We start from the raw sequence: 23,734 nt of genomic DNA, 5'->3' as shown, positions 1-23,734 counted from the left end.
AAATGGTGCAGCTGCTGTGGAAAACAGCAAACATAGAATTACCAGAAAAACCTAGTAATTCCACTCCTAGGTACATATCCCAAAGGACTGAAAACAGGTCCGGAAACAAGTAGATGTACCTGTATGTGCATAACAACAGTACCTCACAATAAGCAAAAGGTGGCAACAGCTCAAATGTCTATCGTGGACAGATGGATAAACAAATTGTGGTATATACATACAAAGGAATATTATTCAACCATAGAAAGGAGTGCCGTGTGGGTACAAGCTATTATATAGAGGAAACTTGAGAATATTATGCTACGTGAAATAACCAGATGTGTCACTACTGCACGATTCCATTTGTATAAAATATCTGCAACAGGTAAATCCATAGAGATAGCACATTGGTGGCTGTTAGGGGCCGGGTGGAGGGAGAATGGGGAGTGATTGCTGATGAGTATGGATTTCCTTTTGGGGGTGATAAAAGATGTTTTGGAACTAGATAGAAATCAAGAGATGTAGCCAGGATTACTAGCTGGCTTCTGATCACAGCCTCTTCTCTTTGCTGAGGTCAGGACCCCAAGGCCAGGGATTTCTAACTCTGATGGCTTCAGGGGTCCAACATATGGGGAAACTTGTTTGAAGTCCACTGGATTTAAGGCAGCAGGGAGTGGTGGGTCTAGGTGGAACTGGGCTGGACCTGTACTATCTAAAGGCATTCATATTTAGGCAGATCTTTCCTGGGCTGATTCTTGCCCCATCTCTGTCATTCTGCCATCCCTCTTGAGCCATCTGACAGACTAATGTATTTAAAATATCATCTTCACCATGCCATTCGTTTTCTAAAAATCCATTTCCTGTAACAGAACCAAAACTTCTTTGCTCCCCCTTCCAGCATAGCATCTGTGGAAGCTCAGCTGGTTCCGTATGTATCATGAAACTGTTACCCTCCTCCCACTCAGCCCGTCCCAGCACCTGGAGTTGGGGGGGGTGGGGTAACAAGACCAAACCCTACTGGCTGTGTAATCGGATGGGCTCACTCTGAATCTTTGGTTTAAGGGCGGCTTAGAAATGGTCAGCGGCTGGTGGCTGCCTCTCTACAGGGAATGGTGAGTTTCTTTAGTGCCACTGGCCCAGCATATTTGTCTGTTATCTCTGCTGGCAGAGATGGGGAGAGGGACACAGAAGAATCTGGGAAGATTTTTGTTATTCAATGAGATGGAGAAAGTTGGGTTTTGTTGTTGTTGTTGTTTTGTTTTTTAATTTGCCCAAGCCTTTAGAGGCTTGGATCCATTCAGGTCAGAATGGGGAGGGGTGTGTCAGGGGAGTCAGAGAGGGTGTGGAGGAGGAACACCGAGTCCATTAGATCTAGGGAGGGGCTGGCACTGTTTTCTTTGTGTTTCCAGCTCTATAGCTCCTTGTAATCCCTCTTCACTGCTGATTTTCTGAGAAGCACGTAGGACACAGACATGTTTGGTCCACATCTTTCTAATATGTAGCAATTCAGTGGACGTTTGCAGGCTGGGGGCAGAAAGAGGAAAGTACAGTGTGTGACATGAGGGACCTGCCTAAGGTCCTTGCCCTCAAAGGCACCCCCGAGCCCCTCCTTGGTGCCCAGAGTACCACCATCACAGATCCCTTTCTTTAGATATTTAAAGAATTTGAGCTCTCCAGAGAATCTTAAATTTCAAAGGCCTCTCGGAGAGGTAAAGGTAAAGCCATCTTAAGAGCCCCTCAGTGGGAGTCAGTGGAGAATCAACCCAGGAAGGGTGTAACCCGGCCCACGTAGGGCTCAGAACTCATTTTTTCCTTGTTTACCTAGACAGAATGGCTGGAGGAACTGAGTCAACCTTTTTTTTAGTTGTTATTCTGTCTTCAGTGGATTCCTTTCCCCACCCTCCCCATTTGGACTTGAATAGCAGGGATGGGGAGAGACTCCTTTCTCCTCTGAAATCCTGAGTATAGAGCTCTGAGTTCTGGGCGGTTCAGTGTCCAGCCCACAGGAGGTTGTGCTTGCATGGCGTCTTCAGAACCATCCTACTTGTGGAAATGGAGATCTGGCTTGCATGCCTCCACCGCCCGCTCAGAGTTCCTTGGCTTAGCCTACAGCACTTTAGACAATGAGCGTTTTTGCTCTTTTTAGGAAGATTGGCTCCTGCAAGGGGACACATATCCCTGGAACCGTCCTGTAGGGGAGGTGGCCACCTCAGCTACCGTCCTAGGAGAGCCAAGATGGCTCCACATGGTGGTGCTTTGGTGTTAGACAGGCCCAGAGTATAACTGGTTTGGGGCACTAGTTCTTTCTTCCTGGGTCATATCCACAGAGATTCGTGGGTGTGAACGTGTGTGTACGCTCTGACTTCCCCAGCTTGTCAGCCAGTTCTCGATGCCTGGGGTTGAGTTCCCAGCTCAAAGGAAAATCTCTATGCCCAAAAGACATGTTTTCTTATAGGCTTAAGTGAAGTAACTTGGAGAGGTTCATGGAAACTGTCCAGGCACAGTCTGAAACCTTGGAAATCCACCATGCACCACCATTCCTTGTGGTCTGAGAGTGGTTATGGCCCAGGGGTGCCCGGGCAGACAGGAAGCCCAAGTAGGCTCTCCTCAAAGAGGGGGTCAGCTGTGACCTCATGGCTCCTTCCATAGGGTATGAATGGGCTGTAAGCCTTGAGGCTTAAGAGAGAGGGCTCTTGAGTCCGGCTGCCTGCGTTGCAGTCCTAGCTTATTAGTTGGTGCTGTATCTCAGTTTCCTCATCTTGTAAAAAGGATGTGGCAGTGATACCTACCTCCTAAGGTTGTTATGAGTTAAATAAAGATAATGCCTATAAAAGACTTGGCACAAAAATGGATGTATCGTAGGTGCATCTTACCAAAAATGATGGTTCCTACCATCAGTCCATGGTAGCTGCGCAGGGAGCCTGAAGGAGAGGACAAGAGTCTGGCAGGAGGGCTCTGTATTTGCTGGTTTTCCTATGATTAATGCAGACTTTCTGGTTTCTTCTATGTCCTTTCCTTGCCCAGTATTGATCCTCCAGAAGGTGGAGAACGGAGACCTGAGCAACAAGATTCTGAAGATCACTGATTTTGGCCTGGCTCGAGAATGGCATCGAACCACAAAGATGAGCGCAGCAGGGACATATGCTTGGATGGCACCCGAAGTCATTCGTGCCTCCATGTTTTCCAAAGGCAGTGACGTGTGGAGGTAAGGTCCAGAGGCTCAGGGTCAGTGCTTCCCAGGTCTGTTTTGGCTGCACACACGTTTCAGGACTTGGAGAATTGAAGATGTGTAGACTCCCAGGCACCCCAAGTAGGTCTAAGTGACCCATTCAAAGCAATCTACAGTAATTCCCAGGTTGGCATGGGACTGTTTCTAATGCTTTCACCTACCCAAAGTCCCTTTAGTGCTGTGGCAGGTACCACCTCTGTGTGTTGGTGATTGCTCCATAGGAAAGACCAGTAGATCTCAGGGGCAGTGTGCACTCACATCTCTGACGGTAGGGTGGTGAGGGCACCCGGTCATTCCTCGGAACCTTCTCCAGGGTCATCCTAGCTGCCTTAGCAACTGTGGCTGTTACTGCTGGACCTGTCCGCACTGTAAGCTCTTCAGCTGATGAGTATTCTTTGTGCGATCTCTTTTATTTTGGTGGGTTGGAAATTAGCCTTTTTAGTTGTCTGGTTAACCTTTTAGTCAGGGCTCTATCTGTTGAACAGTGATATAGAAATGGGAAAAGATGGGTCTCAAGCAGGTACCCAGAACCTCAGAGTCACAGATTCGACCAGCCACCCTGCTAGTAAATATCAGCCAATAGGTCATAAGGACATGGATCTAAAAATCTTGTACCCAAAAAATAAATAAATATATATATAAATATCTCTTGTATCTATCTATCTATCTATCTATCTATCTATCTATCTATCTATCTATTATCTATCTATCTATCTATCTATATCTTGTCTTTGCTGATGGGAGGATGAGCTTCTACAGAGTATGCATCCTCATGGCTGTGAGATAGTAACATCACCATGGTAATACCAAAGGAAAAGACTATAGGTTATCATTGTACTTGGTCCATGAATTTGTTTCTTCCTGATGAGTTGTAAAGTGAGCTTGTGTGTGTATATGATGAGTGTGTATATATTTTTTTAAAGATTTTATTTGAGAGAGAGAGAAAGCGTGCACGAGTAGGGGGCAGAGGGGGAGAGAGAGGAAAGGGGAAAGAATCCCAAGCAGACTCTGTGCTGAGCCCGATGTGGGGCTCAGTCTCACGACCCTGAGATCATGACCTGAGCCAAAATCAAGAGTCGGATGTTTAACCAACTGAGCCACCCAGGCACCCCGAGTGTGTGTATTTTAAATAACAGTTTTATTGGGATCTTACACACATATTACAGAGTTCACCGTTTAAAATGTATAAGAGGGTGCTTTTTAGTAAGTTTACCAAATTTGTACCAATCACCATTGTTTAATTGCTAGGTCTGCTATAACAAATTACCAGGTGGCTTTAAAGAATAGACATTTGTAGTCTGGAGGCCAGAAGTCTGAAACCAGTATTTACAGGGCTACACTCCCTCCAGAGACTTTAGGGGAGATTCTGTTCCACATAAGGATTTTGCATATTAGGACGTGGATATATTATTTTAGGACCACCGTTCCAACCACTACACCTGCTGTCTATTTCCAGAATATTATTATTGCACCAAAAAGAAACCCAGGGCCTATTAGTAGTCATTCCTGAATCCTGCCTCTCCCTACCCCCAGCAACTACTAATTTACTTTCTGTCTCCATGGGTTTGCCTATTATAGACATTTCATATACATGGAATCATACAATATGTGGTCTTTGTGACTGGCTTCTTTTCTCATGTTTTCAGGGTTCATCCATGTTGTAGCATGAGTCAGAACTTTGTTCCTGTTTGTAGCAGAATAATATTCCATTGTATGGAAATTTGTTTATCCATTCATAAGTTGCTGGACATTGGAAGTGTTTCCACTTTTTGGCAGTTGTGAATAATGCTGTTGTGGACATTTTTGTACAAGCTTTTGTGTCAACATATTTTCAGTTCTCTTGAGTATATACCTAGGAGTGGATTTGCCAAGCCATATGGTAATTCTGTGTTTAACTTTTTGAGGAACCACCAAACTATTTTTTATCACAGGTATGTCATTTTCCATTTTCATTAGCAATGTAGGAGGGTTCCAATTTCTGTGCATCCTCTCAACACTTATTATATGTCTTTTTAATTACTGCTATGCTGTTAGATATGAAGTGGTATCTCATTGTAGTTTTGGTTTTATTTCCCTAATGACTACTGATGTTGAACGTCTTTTCATGGCTTATTGGCCATTTGTATATCTTTTCTGGAGATATACAGGTCTCCAGATATAAAGGTTTACTGAAATCCTTTACCAATTTTAAAATTGAGTTATTTGTCTTCTTATTTTTAAGTTGAAAGGGTTCTTTATATATCCTTAATACAAGTCCCTTATCAGATACATGATCTACAAATACTTTCTCCCTTTGTGGGGTCTCTTTACTTTCTTGATGGTGTTCTTTGAAACACAACATTTTTAATTTTGATGCAGTCCAATTTATCTGTTTTTTTCTCTGGTTGCTTGTGCTTTTGGTGTCATATTTAAGAAACCATGCCCTAGGTTATGAATATTTATACCTGTTACCTTCTAAGAGTTATAAAACTTAGCTTTTACATTTAGGTCTGTGTCCTTTTTTGAGTTAATTTTTGTATGTGGTGTGAGGTAAGGGGTTTAACTTCATTCTTTTGCTTGTGACTACAGTAGTCCCTCCTTATCAGTGGTTTTGCTTTTTTATGGTTTCATTTACCCATGGTCAACCATGGTCTAGAAGGTCAGACCTATCATCAGAATACCTAATGCTGTGTCACAGCGCCTACATCATTCATCTCACTTCATCTCATCACATAGGCTTTTTAATCATCTCACATCATCACAAGAAGAAGGGTGTATATAGAATAATAAGATTTTGAGAGAGAGAGAGCATATTTATATAACTTTTATTAGAGTATATTATTATAATTCCATCTTACTATTATTGTTCATTTCTTACTATGCTTAATTTACAAATTAAACTTTATCATAGGTATGTATGTATAGGAAAAAACATATATAGGGTTCTGTGCTACCTGCAGCTTCAGGCATCCACTGAGGGTTTTGAAATGTATCTCCCATGGATAAGCGGGGACTCCTGTATTTGTTGAAAAGTCTATTCATCTAATTAAATGGTCACCCTTGTCAAAAAGTAATGTACCATAAATGCAAGGGTTTATTTCTGGACTCAGTTATACTCCATTGGTTTATGTATCTATCCTTATGCCAGTACCATTCTGTTTTAATTACTGTAGCTTTGTAGTAAGTTTTGAAATTAGGATGTATGAGTCCTCCAACTTTGTTGTTATTCTTCAAGATTATTTTGGCCGTTCTGGGTGCCTTGCATTTCCAAATGAATTTTAGGAGCATTTTGTCAATTTCTCCAAAATAGGCAGCTGAGATTTTGATAGGGATTGTATTAAACCTGTAGATCATTTTGGGGAGTATTGCTTTCTTAACAACATTAAGTCTTCCAATCCATGAACATGGGCTATCTTACTATTTATGTAGGCCTTTTTCAATTTCTCTTAGTGATGTTTTATAGCTTCTGTATATTGCATCTTATTTTCCCACACATTAATTACAGGGTGAAGTAGCTATTATGAAGAAAAGAGTTTTCTTTCCTTAAAATATCTGACCAGATTTCATTAGGTTGAACTGTGTAGGGATATTCCAGTATTTTCGACCTACAAAAACAGCAATTTCATAGGCTTCAATTTAATGCTTTCATTACTTGACTATAGGCTAATGAGAATAGTTAATATATTAATTAAACTAATCCTGTTAAACAAAGAGACCTACATAGGCAGTGGCTTAAATAAGGTAGAAGTGTGTTTCTTTTTTAAAGAGTCCAGGCTGTGGGTTAGCTGTGCCCCATGAGATCATTTAGAAACCCAGGTTCTTGGCGCACCTGGGTGATTCAGTCTGTTAAGCATCCAACGCTTGGTTTTGGCTCAGGTCTTGATCTCAGGATTGTGAGGTTGAGCCCTGCGTCAGGCTCTGCACTGAGCATGGAGCCTGCTTGAGATTCTCTCTCTCCCTCTCCCCCTCCCCTGCTTGTGCTCACTCTCTCTCTCTCTCTCTTAAAAAAAAGAAAAAGAAACCCAGGTTCTTTCCGGGCCCCTCAGTGCATTATTCTTGTCTGAATGGTTACATCTGAGTGACTGTTACTTCAGCATTATATTCTGCAGAAACAGAGAAAGAGCTTATTCATTGCAAGCAGCTTGTCTTTAATTTGGAGACAACCCAGAAGTTGTGCACATCTCTTCTGTACACACCCCATTGTGTCCTCTTGGGTTATGTGGGCACGCCTGGCTCCAAAGGAGGGAGGCAATGTAGGCTGTAGCTGGTTAACTGTGTCCAGCTAAAACTCTTATTATGGAAGAAGGGGAGACTGGATTTGGGGGACATTCAGCCACTTGCCACACTCAGCTTCCATGCTGCAGCATTTCCTGCAAGCAGCAATGTATTGGAGCCCATTAGATGGGCCTTTAATCCCACCTTCCTTGAGCCTACTTACCTAAGTGGCTCCAAATGATCTTGTACCTTTACCAGAGGAAATCTTTTTTTTTTTTTTTTTTTATTTTTTAAAGATTTATTTATTTTTTTGACAGAGAGAGACATAGCGAGAGCAGGAACACAAGCAGGGGGAGTGGGAGAGGGAGAAGCAGGCTTCCGCAGAGCAGGGAGCCCGATGCGGGACTCGATCCCAGGACCCTGGGATCATGATCTGAGCCGAAGGCAGACGCTTAACGACTGAGCCACCCAGGCGCCCCTACCAGAGGAAATCTTGTGCCCGTTGCTATATGTACAATATGCATACACTGGTAACAGTATTTACCACCTACACAAATGCTTATGAGCTAGGCTCTGTGCTAAATGCTGTGCCTCTTTTTTTTTTATCTCATTTGTTCCTCACAAGAATCCCCCAAAGTAGAGGATATTATTTCTGTTTTACAGATGAGGTGACAGAGGCTGCTATGGTTTAAGTCACTTGCCTAAGTTCAGCCAGGTGGTAGAGGTAAAGCTGTGAGTGGAACTAGACATGTCTTGGGGCGCCTGGGTGACTCAGTCGTTTAAGCGTCTGCCTTCGGCTCAGGTCATCATCCCAGGGCCCTGGGATTGGGCTCCAGGCTCAATGGGGAGCTTCTCCCTCTCCTTCTGCTGCTCCCCTGCTTGTGCTCTCTCTTTCTCTGTCAAATAAATAAATAAAATCTTAAAAAAAAAAAAAAGAACTAGATATGTCTCTTGGAACTTTGTGCTTATAGTCCTATTGCCATTGGTATACTCTTGTTCCTGCACTTTGGGCAGCCTCTTCCAGGATGATTGGCCCACTATGCCTGGGGCCCAGCAGGATGTGCCAGAGAGGGCCCAAGCATGCCTAGGAAGTTGGACAAAGCTCATTCCTGAATTGACTTATAATTCATTTACTCATTCAGGAATTGTTTGTTGAATACTAACTCTGGGCCAGGTACTAGGCTGAGCCTGTGTCCATCCCCCACCCCTCCTGGAACTCCTTGGGGTCTGGGGCCGCTCGGCCTCTGCTGGCCAGCTGAGTTTGTCTTACTGCTTTTCGAGGGTGGTTCTCTGGGCCTCTTCCACATGCTGCGAATGGAGGATATGATGGTAATGGCCCAGATCCTCAACTTCATACGTTTCCTAATCTGCTTGGATTTAGACCGCCTCAGGAAGAGTAGTTGACGAAACCTTTCCCTCTGGTTGTGCCGTGTAGGGAGCGCAGTGGTTAGTGGTGTCCTGCAATGACTTCTCGCCTGGTGTGTGTGGGATGAAGTGGAGGCATTTTAAGTTTTTAAAATTACAGAAGTAAAATATGTTCACCATAGAAAAAAATTAGAAAATATAGATGGAAAAAAAAGGGAAAAAGAAATCACCGATTACTCACTTCTGAAGATAACCTCTATTAATATTTTGGTGCATTTATTTCTGTTCACATGCTCATCTACCCATTCTTTAAAATGGGATCATTCTGTTTTGTAAGCTGCTTTTGGAATATAATTTAGCCTGAGCATATTACCATATCAACATCTATTTATTGTGTCAATATATTCATGTATATATTATATATATTAATAAATAGATCATCATTTTGAATGAGGTCTAGTTAACAACAAGAATAGTTTTATGTTACTGTACAATTTACAGAGTGCTTTCTCATGTGGTACTTCACCATCTTTGCCAAAGATATTTTTTTAAAGATTTATTTATTTTAGAGAGAGGGAGAGGGCGAGGGAGAGTCTTAGGCAGACTCCATGCTGAGCACGGAGCCCAACTTGGAGCTCCGGCTCAGGAGCCAAAATCAGGAGTTGGATGCCTAACCAGCTGCACCACCCAGGTGCGCCTTTGCCAAAGATTACTCAACAGTGTGGTTTCTGGAATGTGGGGTCACAGCTGATTACCAAGTGCAGAAGCCCATTCGAGGGACACCTTCTCCTTTCAGTGTGTGTCTTAGAGACAAGGTAGGTTAATAAGAAAAATTGTCCCAGGGCGCCTGGGTGGCTCAGTTGGTTAAGCGACTGCCTTCGGCTCAGGTCATGATCCTGGAGTCCTGGGATCGAGTCCCACATCGGACTCCCTGCTCAGCAGGGAGTCTGCTTCTCCCTCTGATCCTCCCCCGTCTCGTGCTCTCTCTCTGTCTCATTCTCTCTCTCAAATAAATAAATAAAATTTAAAAAAAAAAAAAAAAGAAAAGAAAAATTGTCCCAGTCCAGCTCAGGTGTGGGTTTGCTGTGCCTTTGGTCGGGCCGCTATCCACTCTGATGCTTTTCCTCACTCTGCAGACATAGAACACCCCTCACTGACCTGTGACCCACCACACAGTGGGAAGGATTTCCATAGCCCTGGAGGTGGTTAATTACTGACCCAGGGTGCATTCCGCAGGGTTTGGGGCGAGGTTGCAAGGACTCCTGGGAAATCACTGACAGCACTATGGGAGCTGGGGACTGTCTGCTGGGGGAGGGGCTGAGGCAGAGTCTCAGCTGAGCTGGTACTTCCAGGTTGCTTGTACCCGGTCTTGGAAGGGCCTCTTGACCTTCTCTCCATCCTGGGAGGGCATCAGAGTAAGTCAAACCTGAGGTAAATCACGTGGACTGGTTCTCCCCACCTCTCCCTGGGGCTCAGACCCATCCAACGTGTAATTCTTTAGTTCCTTTCTTGGACTGTATTCCTGCCAAAGGACCGCCAAGGCTTCACTTACATTACCACCTTCGGTTACAGAAATAAAGAGGAACGTTGGCAGAGGAAACCTAACTGGCCCACTCATTCCCAGAAAGGCTACTTGCCTGAATGCTGGTGTCCCTCGGCAAGACTCTCAGCCGACACGGCGGGCTTTCCCCGAATCCCACCAGAGGCTTTCTTGTTTCGGGCCCTTCCCAAGGGGAAACACAAAGCGTTCACTAGCTGTATGTGGAAGCTTCTGGAGAAGTGGTAGCCTTGTTATTTATCCCTTGCCGTTATTCTGTGAGGTAGAAGTGCTCTTTGTTGCACAGGTGAGGAAAACCGAGGAGCTTCCTTTCCCAGGGCCACACCGCCCGCCGTGAGCGGTAAAGCAGACATTTGATTCAAGTCTGTCTGAATCTTTCTTGAGTAGCATTCGACCGGCTCCTCTTAGTTGTGGGGCCTTTCAAACGGAACGAAATGCAGATGAACAAAGAAAGAAGCCAGGTGAGAGCAGAGCTGCCTTCCTGGAAACTGAGAGGGGTGGGGCCCCGGCTCCTCCCTCTTCCAGGTGGCCTGAGACATCTCCATGGAAACCATGGGCAGAGCTGATGCAAGGACACAAACAGGACACATGTTTAGATATTTGAAACACTCTACTGTCTTTCCAGGTAGTTAGGGCTCAGACACCCATCGTCTTCGCCTAGATAGAAGAGAGGGGTTCTTTGGGACCTTGGGTTTTTATTGTCCAGAGTGGAGGTTGGCAGGAATGCCAGGAGCAGACAACTGAAGATGAGAGTCACTGTAAGCTAGGAATCTCGTCAGCAGTGCTGAGAGTTCTTAGAAGTCACTTGGTAGCGGCTGCCCAGCACCACCACTGTCTGGACGAGTCACGGTAAAGGTTTGGCAGGAAGAATAACAGTGCAATTCTTGGTGTTCAGGGCTTACTCTAGGGCACGCAATGCAGCCTGCAGGACCGTCTGACCATGCACGTTTTCCCACACCCACCCACCAACTCATTTACTATATGAGGGCCTCCTGTGTACAAGGCTCTGAGCATGCAAAGATTAAACTACTATCCCTGCCCTTGAAGAGCCTGTGGGCTGGCAAACATGACCACAATACAGGGCAACCCAGGCAAGGGTTAAGGAACACCTGGGAGTGTCAGGAAGGCTTCCTAAAGTGTCCAGCATGGTTGCCATCAGCCTCAGACTAAAATCCAGCTCCCTGTCAAGACAAGACCTGCAACTGTCTACCAGGCTTTTTTTTTTTTGGTTGTTGAGATACGTAAAGAAAGTGATGGTATTTGGAGGGCTCACCAAGAGAAAGCCATTGTCCGAGGAGACTGGCCAGGCCACTCTGGGGGGCCATCTGTAGGGATCTTCTGGGATGCCCTGGTGCATTGGTTGGCCTGTTGCTCTTCTTTGGAGCCATGCCAGGCCACTTGGGATTCTTTGAGGGCAAGGCATGCCTTGTACATGCTGACCCCTGTCTCTGGATCTCTGTCTTCCTTTACCTAGCAGTCAAGGTTTAGCTGTCTCCTGCCGCCATCCTGGTCTGGCCAGGAGCCCATCTGGGTCTCTTTGTACACTCATGGTATCTCTCTTGTGACTCATCTCTGTGTCCTAATTGACGTCTTTTCTGTTCCTCACATTAGTGTCTTTGTGGACAAGATCTGTATCCTGCATCCCAGTGTCTGACATTGAGCTTGATGCATGGTAAATCTTTATAGATGTGTAAAATGAATGAGTACATGGTGGTGCACTTGAATTTGATCTTGAAAGACGATTAGAGTTTACTAAGCAGAGAAATGGTGGAAGGGGATCCTAGAGAGAAGGAACTGAGATTTGGTCCAGGGTCCACCATGACTTATTCCATGTATGCCCTAAACTTTCTGAAACTTGCTTTCATCATCTGCAGAATGGTGATATTTATCTTGCAGGTTCATGGTAGGGATTCAAGATGATGTTATAAATGTCTTAGCACCTTGTGCATACAAAGTACCATGAAGAAATAGATATTGGGCTTACTTTTTTTTTTTTAATGAAGTAATCTCTGTGCCCAACATCAAGAGTCACCTGCTCTACCAACTGAGCCATGTGTTGTTTTAAAATAACATGACTTTATTGGTTGTAAACTACTGATGAGTATTTTTTAAAAATTTGAGGTTTGTGTTGAAAATATAAGGAGAGCCAGTCTTCGAACTGTTCGTGGCCTTATGGTTGCTTGTCCTGGGAGGATTGTTGTTCCTGGAAGGATTGAACACTACATGATTTTGCCTTGTTCTGATTGTGAATTCATAGAATAATTATTCTAAGCTTTGTTCTCCCTGTTCTCTGACTCACAGGACATGTGAAAGGAAATTCTTCATGTGGATTTGAAAGGTTGGGAGGAAACTGAGGTCCTCACAGCTGACCCACTGCTCTGCTCTTCCCATGTAGGCCGCCCCTTGTGTGACTTTCCCCTTTGAATTACACACAGGTCTCTGTTAACCGATCAGGGGTGGGAATCTATCCAACCTAGTGGGCATTTAAAGAAACCTGTTACAAGAGCAAAATCCATTTGTTGTAAGTAGTCAGCTCTCTGCTTTTCTAAAGCTGAAAAAATGTATCTGTGATGAAAGCTGAAGTTTTCTTAAAACAGGAAAAAAATGTATTCTTGGGAGGCGGCCTCTTCTTCTAGAGTATTACATTAGCAATAACAACAACAGAAGAGCTATGGCTGGTGGGCGCTGATTTAAACCCTTAGAGTAGCTCGGTGAGACTCACGGCATCCTGGTGAGCCCGGAGTTGTTATTCGCACTCTGTAGATGAGGAATTTGAGGAACAAGACTTTGAAACTAAGTGTGCCTGACTCCAGAGCTTTTGCTTTTAGCGGATAGGCCTCCTGGTGTCCTGTCAATGCCCCATGGGTGCGTCTGCTGTGTTAGTCTCCCTCCATGCCAGCAAGAGCATGGCTAGCTCGGAAAGGCCTCGCGAGCCCTGTCGGTGAGATTGCATCTGTCGCAATCCGAGACTGCTTCTGTCTTCTTCCTCTCCTCAGCTATGGGGTGCTGCTTTGGGAGCTCCTGACTGGTGAGGTGCCCTTCCGAGGAATCGATGGCTTAGCCGTGGCTTATGGAGTGGCCATGAACAAGCTCGCCCTTCCCATTCCTTCTACGTGCCCAGAACCTTTTGCCAAACTCATGGAAGGTAAGTGACCCCTGACTGGAACAAAACTGGAGGGTTTGCCTTCTGAGCAGCACTTGGGTAGATGTCAGACGATTCTGCTGAGTCAGTTACAGAGAGAGGAGATGAAGTACAAGTCAGTCAAGGAGGAATCCCGTGGGTGGGTGGAAGAGCTACTTTCAGATGATGTCGGCACCTGCTACGTGGATGGCACAGGTGCTCCTTCTGTCCATCTCGAGGGACTGTAGAGCTCAACTTAGTAACTAAAACCCACTGTCCAGCACTTCAGTATTTTATTGTTTAATACAAAATGAGAAGACATAGCAGCTTTTATTTTCAGGACCTCTGAGTGTATTACATCTAGAAACGAAGAACATCCGAGAAGAAAGGAACTCTAGAAGTCATCTGGTCAAACCCTGTAATTCCCTGAGTGAGAAATCCAAAGCTGAGAGAGGCAAAGTGCACTCCATTAGCTAGTGCGGGAGCTGAGAATAGGTAGAGTTCACTTTTCCCGACACCCAGTCCAGTCCTTTTTATCTTTGCCTTATCCTCATCCCATTGAGGTGGGGAAGGCTGGCTCATTTATTTGTGGGAAATTGAGGTCCGAAGTCTAGTTACCCACTCTCAGGACTGGACTCGTGTAGGAACATAATAAATCCTGGCTGTTGAGCCTCATGCCAGCAAACTCTTCGGACTTGCTTTTCTGATGCTAAATCAGCAAGCAGAGTCGGATGGGGGTAGAACTGCTGCATTCTATTTCCACACTCACTCTGTATGATCGTGAGCTTGGGCAACTTGCTTTACTTCCCTAGCCCTACGTGTAGTTGCCAAAATCCCCGTGTTTCTGTTTCTGGAAGGAAAAATGAGAGGCACTTTTCTGGTAAATGAGGTCACATAATATTCTGTCTTATGCTTGTCTCTGTCCATTCATGCTTTCTCTCTACTCCCGTGTTCCATGCAGACTGCTGGAATCCTGACCCTCATTCACGACCATCTTTCACAAATATCCTGGACCAGCTAACTACCATAGAGGAGTCTGGCTTCTTTGAGATGCCCAAGGACTCCTTCCACTGCCTGCAGGATGACTGGAAACATGAGATTCAGGAGATGTTTGACCAACTCAGGGCCAAAGAAAAGGTAAATAAAACAAGAAAAAGGCGTGAGTTGAATCAGTGGGCCTTCCCCACTGGGGCCTCTGGACAGATTCTGACACAACCACCTTCCTGCTTAGTTTGAGGTAAACAGAGCAGCTTTTTCTTCCCGACTTTACATGGAGAGAGTTCTTCAGGCCTCAGGTGTGACCTGATGTGGTAGAGACGTTTTCTTTCTTTCTGGGATTTGGCAGGAACAAGTAGGGGTGTCATGAGTCCAAAGTTCTCCACACAGAATATCTACTTCATTGTCCAAACCAGAGGAAGAGCACCACTGGGCAGGTATCAGCAGAAAATATGAGAGGGTTCTAGAAACGTTTCTTGGTTCCATAGTGGACTTCCAGAGTGGGGGCTAACTTAAGATAGAGATTCTTCAACACTGAGGACAGTTATCAGCACATCCTGCCACTGTCTTTGGTATCAGAATCAGAAACAGCAGATGGGCTAAAAATACTGTATGGTTCTGAAATTATATGGTATTTTGCATGTTTTTGTGAAGGCTCAAGCCCGAACTGACTGAGGAGTTCAAATATTCTTAGCTTACTAGAGATCTGCCTTTCGTTTTGGTGGCCCTTCCTTACGTGGCTCCTCTCTGAGCCGTTGGTGTCTGATGAGCAGTCCGTGTCCACCGAGGGGAAGCTGATCATGAGCACTTACGTTGCTTCTACTGCAGGGGCTAGGCTGGCTCCAAGGGCTGCAGCTAGGGGCACAAGCAAGGTCCATGTGTCTCTTGGTTAATTTCTTTTTTCCCTCCTCATTGCCCACTCGGGGCATTTGGGAAGCAACATGATAACAGTAGCTGAACTTGTGTACATCTTCATGGCTTCCCAGTTCTTTCCCCTGAAAGATGTAATGATGGAAAGAACCTTTCATCCTTTTTATCCAGGAGTCTCGTGCCCCCTGCCCCAGCATGTAGGGCAGGTGTTACTATCTTTCTCATCTCAGGGCGAAGGGTCAGTGACTTGTCACACAGCTTGTACGCAGGGAAACAGAATTTTCAACCTGGGTCTTCTGATTTTAACACCATCTTCTCTCCAGTATTGTTTGCCTAAACAAATGACTTAAAAATCCTTTCTGGAGCTGATTTGAAGAGATAAACCTCTTTTTATGCCACATAGCAATCCTAAACCTGGTACTATTTGGCAAGTCAATGAGTGTTCCTCAGGGGAATGGAGTGAGCTTATGACAAATCTTTTAGGACCTGGGTGGGGGGACGGGACCAGCACTGACCATTGGGCAGAATGATTGAAAGAGGGTGTTTCTTGGGTGCCTGGGTGGCTCAGTCAGTTAAGCATCTGACTTTGGCTCAGGTCATGATTTCAGGATCCTGGGATCGAGCCCCATGGTGGGCTCCCCGTTCAGGAGGGAGTCTGCTTGTCCCTCTCCCTCTGCCCCTCCCCCTGCTCATGCTCTCTCTCTCTCAAATGAGTAAATAAATAAAATCTTAAAAAAAAAAAAAAAGAAGAAGAGGGTACTCCTGTTACTAATGCTATTCCAACTAGAAGAAACCTAGAGTTGCTGGCCCTTTAGATTGTTGAATCACTTGATGCTTGGTTTTCTTTCTTTTGATTGATGAAATTACAAGGGTACCCACCAGTAAGAAAAATGAAAGTTGGATTTTGTTGTGGATGGTTACTAGGAGAAGCCAAACCCATTCTCATAACAGCTAACATTTATAGAGCATGTACTATGTGCCATGCTCTGTTATAAAGTGATTTATATGAATTCTTATGTAATCTTACATAAGATAATAATTGTCTTATGTAAACAACTGTGATGTCAGTGCGGTTAGCTCCATGTTATGTATAAGGCCCCTGGTAACTCGCCTCAGGCCATGATTCAGGCAGTGTGTTCCAGAATCCTTGCTCTTAACCATTGTGCTATGATGTCTGTCCATTATAAGACTCCTAGTTGGGGAAGTGAGGGTGAGGGATGGATAATGAGCTTTCTCTCTGGGGAGATGCCTCTTAAATCATTGTGTGCAGGTGATATGATCTGCATACTAGGCGGCTGATCCCTAAATGGTGTTTCACAAGAAGGAAGAGACTCACCGTGTCTGAGAGTCCTGCCGATACATGGTGCCATCGGCGCGTACTCCATAAATGTCTTGGTTTCCCATATGATTCAGCTCATTCTCGGCTTGTCTCAATTTACCACTTCCAGGTATAGTGACGATGGATTTGTCTCTGGACTGGGGTCTAAGTTCCCTCAAAGGAAGGGGCTATAACACAAACCATCCCCTAGATAAGAGCAGGTAGGAGAAGAAGACTTAGGAAGGCTGAAATTAGCTTGAACTTTTTAACTTTCCCATCTAGCAGCAAAATCAACCAGCCAAGAATGATTTTTCTGAATCTTCCATGTTTTTCTTCTCCTGATGGTGAAGACAAAGTAGTGGGACAAGGAGAGCCAAGGCTTTGGGGGTGGGGGTGGGGGGCATACAACAGTGAATCTGTTTGGGGCTTATTTCATCGAAGAAGGAGAAGTTCAAAAGTTCAGGCTCATCTCTCAGACACTTAGGATGAATCTGGGTTCCCGTAAAGGATTGCATTTATAAAATTGAATTCTGTCTTCCCTTCCTTCTTTCTCATTCATTCATTCATTGACACTGAGCACCCATCATGTACAAGACAATTTTCTTTTTCTTTTTTTTTTAAGAGGGAGAGACAGGGTGGGGTGGCAGAGGGAAAGGGAGAGAGAGAATCGCAAGCAGGCTCCACGGCACAAAGCCTGATGTGGGGCTCCATCTCATAAACCTGAGATCATGACCCAAGCTGAAACCAAGAGTCAGACGCTTAACCAGCTGAGCCACCCAGGCGCCCCCAAAGACAATTTTCAAGGTGCTAGTCCTTTTCTCACTTCCCCCCCTTTCTATCATTTTTATTACCAATTTATTTTTATTATCAATTTTGATACTCTCTTGAGAATGGAGGGCAAGTTGAATGAAAAGTTCCTAACATCAGAATATTCATTCCCCTCTTGTCTCTGTTCTCTACCCATTGCTCAGCTTCCCCAATATGTGCTCACATACTTTTTCCTAGCTCTCGGCTCCCTTTCTACAATATTTTGTTTTAGTCCAGAATGACTTCTTACAGTGGAGCATTCCATGGAGAAATTCTAAGTTTCGGCCGCAGAAGTGTTGCTCTGGCTGCTTTATTGAAGAAATTCCCCACTTTTAAGTTTTAGCGCTTCATCCCACCACACGTCAGTCTTACATCCTGGGTAAGCAGCGCTAATAGTTCAGATTCCAGATTTGACAACTGTACGCACATATTCAGTTCTCTTTCCTGTTTGCTCTCCTGTTTCCTGATTCCGTATACCTCCCTCCTCCCCCGCCTCACCTCAGGAGCTCCGTGCCGATGTACATATATAAATTCATGCGGAAGGGAAAAGGGGAGGCAGGGAAGAGGTTCTGCTCGTCTAATACAGCAGCGGTCCTACAGCAGCGCCTGGCAGAGACTTCGGGAAATGTTTTCTCTTCTCTTTGCTGTGCTGTCACGAACCTTCCAGAGCACATGGTTGTCCTTCAAGATGAGAGTTCAAACCACATGCTTTTGTGGATTCACTCACCAACTGAATAGAGGTTTAGAAGACATGCCTCAGCAGCTTTTGAACAATCGCTCAGGAAATACATTTTTATTTGAATGTTAGGTGATTGAGGGCGATTCATTTATAGTGGGCACATTTTAAGCTGGGTCGCATCAAGTTGACTCTGGTTTAAAAAGCATCCTTTATAAAGTGGGAAAAAATGAAAATACAACCAAGTCTGTAAAATTTAAGTACATGATGGTATTTTCTGCCCAAACCCCTATTTTTTTCCAGTCACAGGCAGTCATAATCCATAATCAAGGAGCAACTAGGAGCTCTCAGCCCCTGTCTCCAGGGCTGCCATAGCTATGTCCTCAGTGTGGCTGGGCTGAGCCTGCCCCTCTCCGGCATCCAGCCTCCAGGGTGGTCAGGGATTCCTTTACCAGCACTTCCACCTGGGACTGAGGGTTTGGAGGCGTTGGCCCTCAGGGGCCCTCGGCCTCCCCGCCTGCGCTGAGCACCCGCTCTTCGCTGCCATACTTCTGCCCCTGCAGGAGCTCCGCACCTGGGAGGAGGAGCTGACGCGGGCCGCGCTCCAGCAGAAGACCCAGGAGGAGCTGCTGCGGCGCCGCGAGCAGGAGCTGGCCGAGCGGGAGATCGACATCCTGGAGCGGGAGCTCAACATCATCATCCACCAGCTGTGCCAGGAGAAGCCCCGGGTGAAGAAACGCAAGGGCAAGTTCAGGAAGAGCCGGCTGAAGCTCAAGGATGGGAACCGCATCAGCCTCCCTTCCGGTCAGTGGCCGGGGACCTGCTGGGAGGTGGGGGGGCAGGGTGGCAGGCTGTGTGGCCAGGGACCTGGGGGAGCCGGGGACGGGCTGGGAGGCAGGAGGCTCTGGGTCTCCGAACAGGGCAGGGTCGAAGTGGGCTGTTCCATTCAGGGGGGAAGACTGGCCCACGGCCAAGCTACCCTGCTCCGGGGGAGTTGTTGAGTGTGACTAAACACAGACCGGGCAGGAAGACAAACCGGTGACGGGCGAACCTGACAGGCAGGCATGGTCCAGACTGCTAGCAGCATGGTGGCTCACATGGAGAACTCAGGGCTCTGCAGAATAGCTCATCTCAGGGTTTCTCTAAATAACTAGTTTCTGCATACAGTTGAGATTAGGATTCACGGGTAGGAATTTGATTTGCATACAACCTTTCAGAAGCATGTTGGGTGAATAAAGGTACATTTGTAGGATATTCAGCCTTGGGAAAATGCAAAGTAATAGGAAACTATGAATTAGAATCTTTATGGGGAGGTGAGTGCTCAAGTGTGTGTTTATTGTATTCTAAGCCTATAAGGTCCTGGGAAGCAAACTCAGTTAGGGGGGTAAGGACACCAAGGGAAAATAGTGTCATAGGGGCAGTAGCGGAGGATTTTAAGCACCGGGATGATGGCTTCAGCACAGACAAGGGAATTCATTCAGTGAAATTCAGTGGATGAATTTGTGGGACATGTTTACCAGTGTCCTTGTTGCACATTTTTCTGGCCAGGTAACACAGAGTCTGTGAGCCCCACTTGAGCATGTCGCATGTGGTGTCAAGCTGCTGTGAGCTGGGGAAGCTCAGAAGGAAACAGTAGCTCCCTCCTTCAGGGAGATCACGTCTAGTCAGGGGACCTACGGGCAGACACTCAGCTGTTTATTACACCTCTTGATAGATGAGGACACTGGGGCTTAGAAATCCAGGGCTATAAGGTTTACCTTCTTTATGCTGTGCTGTGCCTGTCTTTGGAAAACATCACAGTTTGGACCATTAGCCCCATGCACTCACTTCCCTAGGTTCCCACCAAGGATTAGTCCTTATTACTCTGCTCTGCCTGCCCTTGGTGAGAAGCATCCGTCTCCCTGCTTTGGTCCCTGAGAAAAGGGGGCCTGTCCTAATAGATTGTAAGAAACAGAATTGTAAGTCAGATTTCCTAGAATAATCAGCAAGTCTCCTGATCTTAAGAAAACTAGTGTAAATCTGTGATTACTACACCTATGTACACTGTAGATGAGGTTGACTTGGAGAGTGAATTTTCCTTCTCCTCATACGTTCATCTTGCTGTCCTGCCATCTTTGCGGAGAAAGAGATGATTCTGAAAAAGAAGATTTCCCAGGCGAACAAGTCACTTCTTAGGAAACAAGGGCCTGTCCCTCAAACCTGCCAGGACATACCACTTTTCTCACAGGACCTGGGTTATGGGAAAATTCTAATGCACACACATGTCTGTCTTTCCCCAAGCAGATTTCCAGCACAAGTTCACGGTTCAGGCCTCCCCCACCATGGATAAAAGGAAGAGTCTCATCAACAGCCGCTCCAGTCCTCCTGCGAGCCCCACCATCATTCCTCGCCTTCGAGCCATCCAGTGTGAGACTGTTTCCCAAATTAGTTGGGGCCAGAACACACCAGGGGCATCTGTCCCCTGCTCTGTCCAGCCACCGACTGGCCCAGGCTTGCTCCATCCATAACTTCTGCCATCTCTCCTCGGCAATGTGTATATACATGCACATATGTACGCAAACCCTTAGCCCTCCTTCTTGTCTCTCTCCATTAGCTTTATACTACTGCTCCCCTGCTTTTCCTCTTAGAGACCAGCAGAGGGGTTTGTGGGTATTAATGGGATCTTTCATGAACCACAAAGCAATTCGGAAACTGGTGTGTGATGTAGATAGCCTGGTACCTGGCCTGGGTTGGTTGGTACCCTGGCCTGGGGACCTTGTGTGTGCTCTGCCATATTTGGGGCATCGTTGTTTTTCTTTTGTTCATGCTTCCCAGGGAAGGGTGTTTTCAAAGTGTAGGTCCTAAGGGAACTTGCCAAATACTTTGTGATAGGCCAAGTTTGGACCAATTTTATTTTTACCACAGTGTTTATTAAAAAGAATTTACACACACGTGTGTGTGTATGAATGGAGTCGTTTCCCTAACTTAGAGATTTCACTTAAAAACAAAAACAAAAAACAAACCCTAGCTGGCTGTCCTTGGAAAATCCATTCATATCTGTGGATTCCCATTTTTCATGTGCCCACAGTTGACTAGAAGCAATGGCGGCTTCCATATGCTCTGTATTTTGCCTCAGTCCCCTCAGCTCCTGTTTTTTGGTGTCTGAAACCATCCGGTCACTTATGATGTAAGCCTAGTCTCTGAAGCATTTGGGTTTCACCTTTTGCTATAAGGTAGCAATGTCAGAAGAACGTTCCTCCTCTTATCTATTGTATTTCTCTAGGCCTGTTCCTTCCCCTTCTCCTCCTACTCCTGACTTCCTGCTCCATAGTCTTGAGCTCCTCATTGTCTTCCTTTCTTACCAAAATTCTTTTCTGCACTTCCAAGTCTTCCTTACCCCCTTATCTTTTTTTCTCTCCTACCTACCTCCTTCCCTACCCACTCCCAGTCCAGTTCCACCCAACAAAACAAGTTCCTTAAGTCAGATCTGTTTGGAACTCTGATGTCTGGCTGGCCTGAGCTCCAGCTTTGCGTTGGACGCAAATTAGGAGAATCTGGGATGTTTTTCCATGGTACTTTGAGAGTGCTCAGTGATTGGTGCCTAAGGACTTGAAGGCTCCACTTGGGCACAGAGTTTTCGAGGAGCTGTGACTTCTTCCCTGCGACTCCATATATGTGTGTGTGTGTCTGTGTCTGTCTGGTGAGGTAGAGGCTAGTTTTGGGGGGACCCTGTCTATCTTTTTTCCAGGTCCCATCCAACTTTTGTTATTCACAGTGACACCAGGTGAAAACAGCAAAACCTGGGGCCGGAGCTCAGTCATCCCGAAAGAGGAAGGGGAGGAGGAGGAGAAGAGGGCCCCGAAGAAGAAAGGACGGACGTGGGGGCCAAGTACGCTTGGTCAGAAGGAGCTCGCCTCGGGAGATGAAGGGTAAGAGCCAGAATGCGGGAGATTCTTTCTGCTTAAAGATGGGTATTCCCTTTTAAAGCTATGATGTGAAATACTTTTTCTCTGTTGTGTGTCCCATTGCTTTCTGAGAAATTACAAGCCTCTCACTCTTTGCAACGGTTTTCCAATCTCCTCGCTCCCTGGAACCTCCCCTAGGACGGGGCTCAGCATACTTTTTGTGTAAAGGGTCAGACAGTAAATATTTTAGGCTCTGAGGGTCCTACAATCTCTTTGGCAGTCCCTCCGCTCCTGTGTTTCAGTACCAAAGCAGCAGGCCACGGGCCATACATAAATGAAGGCGCGTGCCTGTGTTTACTCAGTAAAACTTTATAAACAGGCGGTGGACACGAGTTGGCCCTCCGGGTGTAGTTTGCTGACCCCTGGAGGCGTCTGACTCAGAGCAGCAAGTAGACCAAGCAGTAACCGAACGTGAAGAGTTCTACCAGATGTTCTACTTCTGTCTGGCTCTTCCCCTTCGATCATCCGCTCAGAGCCAAGAGAAGGAAGAGCAGGGCTTACAGGACTCTCTCGACTTGGAGGCTTATCCCGACGCAGGGGTGGATGGAATAATCCAGCCCTGGTAGTCAGTGCACTCAGATGTTAACTCCGAGGCCACCAGAACTTCTTTTTTTATTATTTATTTATTTAAATCTAATTAATTAACAGTTTCAGAGGGTAGAGTTCAGTGATGCATCAGTCTTCTATAACACCCTGTGCTCATGACATCACGGGCCCACTAGAACTTCTTTTAGGCCTCACCTCATAGCCACCCTGACAGGTGTGAGCATGCCCTATGGGCAAAGCATAAGACCCAGCTTTGTGCCTGGGATGTGCTTGTGTTCTTCCTGTGGCTTCCAAGTTAAATTCTCTCAAGTCCCAGTTCTTCGGCGGCCAGTCCCTCATAGTGAGTTAAGCAGTGGCGAGCGTCACCGCTGACCCCAGCCTGCCTCGCCGTGTGGCCTTATGTTTTCTCGTCTGTAAAACGGGGGTTATGCCAGCACCCCCCTCGTGGGGTTGATGCAAGGATTAAATAAGTTCCTCTTTGGGAAGTGCTGGCAAGATTAGCTGGCTTGTAGTGAGCCTATGTAAATATCTGCCGTGATGGTTCTTCTGCGCTTCTCATGCAATTTCTGTTTCACACCTGAGGAACAAGTGTAGTAGTTTGCAGTTCTTATTCTTGGTGTTAGAATCTAGAATCCCCTTTCTTGACTTTTCTAAGTGTGAGAAGAAGCAGCAACCCCCTTCTCCCTTTTCAGTGACTTTCCTGAGCTTGTGCCTGGACCTGGACCTGGCTCTGGTATTCCTTTGAGTCCTAAGATTTCAGGTCCCAAATCTGTTTTCTCATGTCAGATCTGAGCTAAAGGTGAAAATACCAATTTGGTGCATAAAGGATTGACTCTTTGAAGCCAGGCTTTAGAAATCACTTAGATGCCTTGGAATAGGGAGAAGGAAGAAAGGGGAAGAGGAAGAAAGGAAGAGAGAGAAAGACAAAGGAAGGAAGGAAGGAGAAGGAGAAAGAGAAGGAGAAGGAGAAGGAAGGGAAGATTTAGGTATGTAGGGCCAACTGCCTAAGCTCCATGAGAGTTCCGTGACTGAGTCCTCTATGAGTCTTCGAGGAATGGTAAATTGCTCTGCTGTAGTAGGTTCTGTAGGGGCAAGAGCTCCTCAGTTTGATTTCCCTTGAGCCCTGGGGTC

General features: G+C 45.8%; 1 protein-coding gene across 1 annotated transcript in view; it reads left to right on the top strand.

Annotated features, from left to right (window-relative positions):
* MAP3K9 (mitogen-activated protein kinase kinase kinase 9) overlaps nucleotides 1–23,734 on the top strand; it is a 77,083-nt gene that overhangs the window by 41,571 nt on the left and 11,778 nt on the right. The window contains exons 3-8 of the mRNA XM_036107273.2: nucleotides 3,004–3,184; nucleotides 13,322–13,470; nucleotides 14,408–14,583; nucleotides 18,677–18,917; nucleotides 20,397–20,519; nucleotides 21,868–22,021. Coding sequence (XP_035963166.2) covers nucleotides 3,004–3,184; nucleotides 13,322–13,470; nucleotides 14,408–14,583; nucleotides 18,677–18,917; nucleotides 20,397–20,519; nucleotides 21,868–22,021 — 1,024 coding nt within the window. The remainder of the gene's footprint in view (nucleotides 1–3,003; nucleotides 3,185–13,321; nucleotides 13,471–14,407; nucleotides 14,584–18,676; nucleotides 18,918–20,396; nucleotides 20,520–21,867; nucleotides 22,022–23,734) is intronic.

The sequence above is a fragment of the Halichoerus grypus genome, chromosome 8 (assembly GCF_964656455.1).
Source record: "Halichoerus grypus chromosome 8, mHalGry1.hap1.1, whole genome shotgun sequence".
Taxonomy (NCBI): Eukaryota; Metazoa; Chordata; class Mammalia; order Carnivora; family Phocidae; genus Halichoerus; species Halichoerus grypus.
This window is presented reverse-complemented; position numbering and strand designations above follow the sequence as displayed.